We start from the raw sequence: 1,827 nt of genomic DNA on the forward strand, positions 1-1,827 counted from the left end.
GGGAAAAGATGACACAGAGGCATGGGCTGGGATGCAGCAGAACTTTAATGAGTCAAAAGAGGGAGATGGGGTTGTTCTGAGTCAAAGACCCAGTGCAGGGAGCACCAGGGGCAGAAAAGAATCTGTGCCCCATGGTTGTGCCGGAGATGCTGCCAAGTGTCCATCTGCCTGCCCCACAGAGGGTGCAGGGTCAGCAGGTCTTCCCTAGGCTGGCTTTGTGGTGCTCACAGCCCAGGGGAGCACAAGAGAACACGGAGACGGGAGGGAAAGGAGACAGCGCAAGAGGGGAAAGGCAGGCAAGGGCTGTGCTTCCTCAGAGCTGAGGCTGGCCCAGTCCTTTTGCAAGGGCTGCTGGGGTTGCTCAGCCTGTCTGAAAGCAACGAGCCGATGCTCCGTCCCCAGTGCGGTACCATCTCCTGGGTCCCTGGTGGCCTTGCCCAGGGCCATCGCCAGCAGCTTTAGCAGGGGAGGCACCTCCTGCCGCAGTAGCGGCTGCCAAAGCCGGAGAGGCCAAAGCCCCCGGAGGAGATGGGCACTCCCTCAGAGCTGAGGATGCTGCCAACGGCAGCGGAGGTGGAGGATCCCACGGCGGTGTTCTGTGGGAAGGAGCTGAGGATGGGGCCGGGCAGGGTCACCACCACGGGGGAGGGCTGGATGACGACGGTGGAGTCCTGGCACTGCCTGACACAGGGCTCATTGCAGCTGTTGGCCAGCGGGGTCGGGCCGCAGGGCTGGCAGGGCAGGCACTGGTTGTAGCAGGACATGTCGTGGGTCCGGAGGTGCACCTGGGGGAAAGGGCAGGGGGAAGCAGAGCAGGGGAGATGGGTGAGGAGCAGCCTGTCACCCCACCACGAGGGAGACAAGCCACGAGCTGGAGGCAAGAGCCCATAGCTCACCTCAGCCAAACCCCAGCCTCTCTCCATGCCACACTTTCAGCCCCCTTCCCTCTCCCATGATTAAGTAGCCCCACGACCCAGCATGAGATAGGATGTGTGCTGAGAAATCCTGGAGGAGGATGCGGAGTAGGAGTTAGGCCTTCGTACTCACCTTTTTCCCAAGGAGATGGAGGCGAGAGGAGTGGATGAGAGAGAGAGGAGAAGGGCCCACTTTTATGCTGCTCCTGCACTGCCCCAGGCCCACAGTCACTGCACGCGGGCAGTAATTTTCCAACAGACTCACCTCCAAAGCAAAATATCCTACCTAATGGCACAGGTTGTGTTTTGCTTTCCGTCAACGCTGCCATTTCGCTTCCTCATTTCTGACACACCCATGAGGCCACAGAGGTTCCTGTCAAATACCAGGATGAGAGGCCCAAGGATCTCCTGGGCAGGAACACAGCAGTACAGGCAGGAGATGTGCCCCCGTGTGCTGGAAGGGTCCATGCCGATAGGGGACATCGGTCTGGGGAAATCTGGTGACCTTGTTTACAAACCTCCTTGCATGCGTGCATATCCTCCCGCAAATGCAGTCCTCCTCTGGGTGCCCAAAGGCTCCTGTGACTGAGGACATGCCGCATCCTTCTCCCACCCTGACTGCCTCCACGCTAGCTCCAGCAGCCACTGGTCATTGACCCAACTGGCAGGTGGGCTACCCTACTGTTTTCAAGTGCCTTCACCCAAGGAAAGCTTCTCCTTCTGGGGAGACATTTGACAGTTTGTTTGGCAAAGTCGTCCCCTCTCATGACAGCCTCTGGGGCTCACCCCCCCAGCGCTGTCAGCAGGCTTGCGGAAGGAAAACTTTGCCCTCCCGCACCACCCGATTCCTCAACAAGCCCTGTGGAGTCGGGTCCGTCCTCACAAACAAAGGGATGTGTTGGGGCTCAGGACA

At 59.5% G+C, this 1,827-nt stretch overlaps 1 protein-coding gene across 1 annotated transcript; it reads right to left on the reverse strand.

Moving 5' to 3' along the window:
- Nucleotides 1-458: 458 nt before the first annotated feature.
- Nucleotides 459-1,120, reverse strand: LOC126038940 (feather keratin 1-like). Its single transcript, XM_049801398.1, has 2 exons — nt 1,049-1,120; nt 459-767 (listed from the first exon to the last, which is right to left on the reverse strand). The coding sequence occupies exon 2, from the start codon at nt 762-764 to the stop codon at nt 459-461; it is 306 nt and encodes a 101-aa protein (XP_049657355.1). The 5' UTR covers nt 765-767; nt 1,049-1,120.
- Between the last annotated feature and the right edge of the window lie 707 nt (nt 1,121-1,827).

The sequence above is a fragment of the Accipiter gentilis genome, chromosome 5, assembly GCF_929443795.1.
Source record: "Accipiter gentilis chromosome 5, bAccGen1.1, whole genome shotgun sequence".
In the NCBI taxonomy this organism is placed as follows: domain Eukaryota; kingdom Metazoa; phylum Chordata; class Aves; order Accipitriformes; family Accipitridae; genus Astur; species Astur gentilis.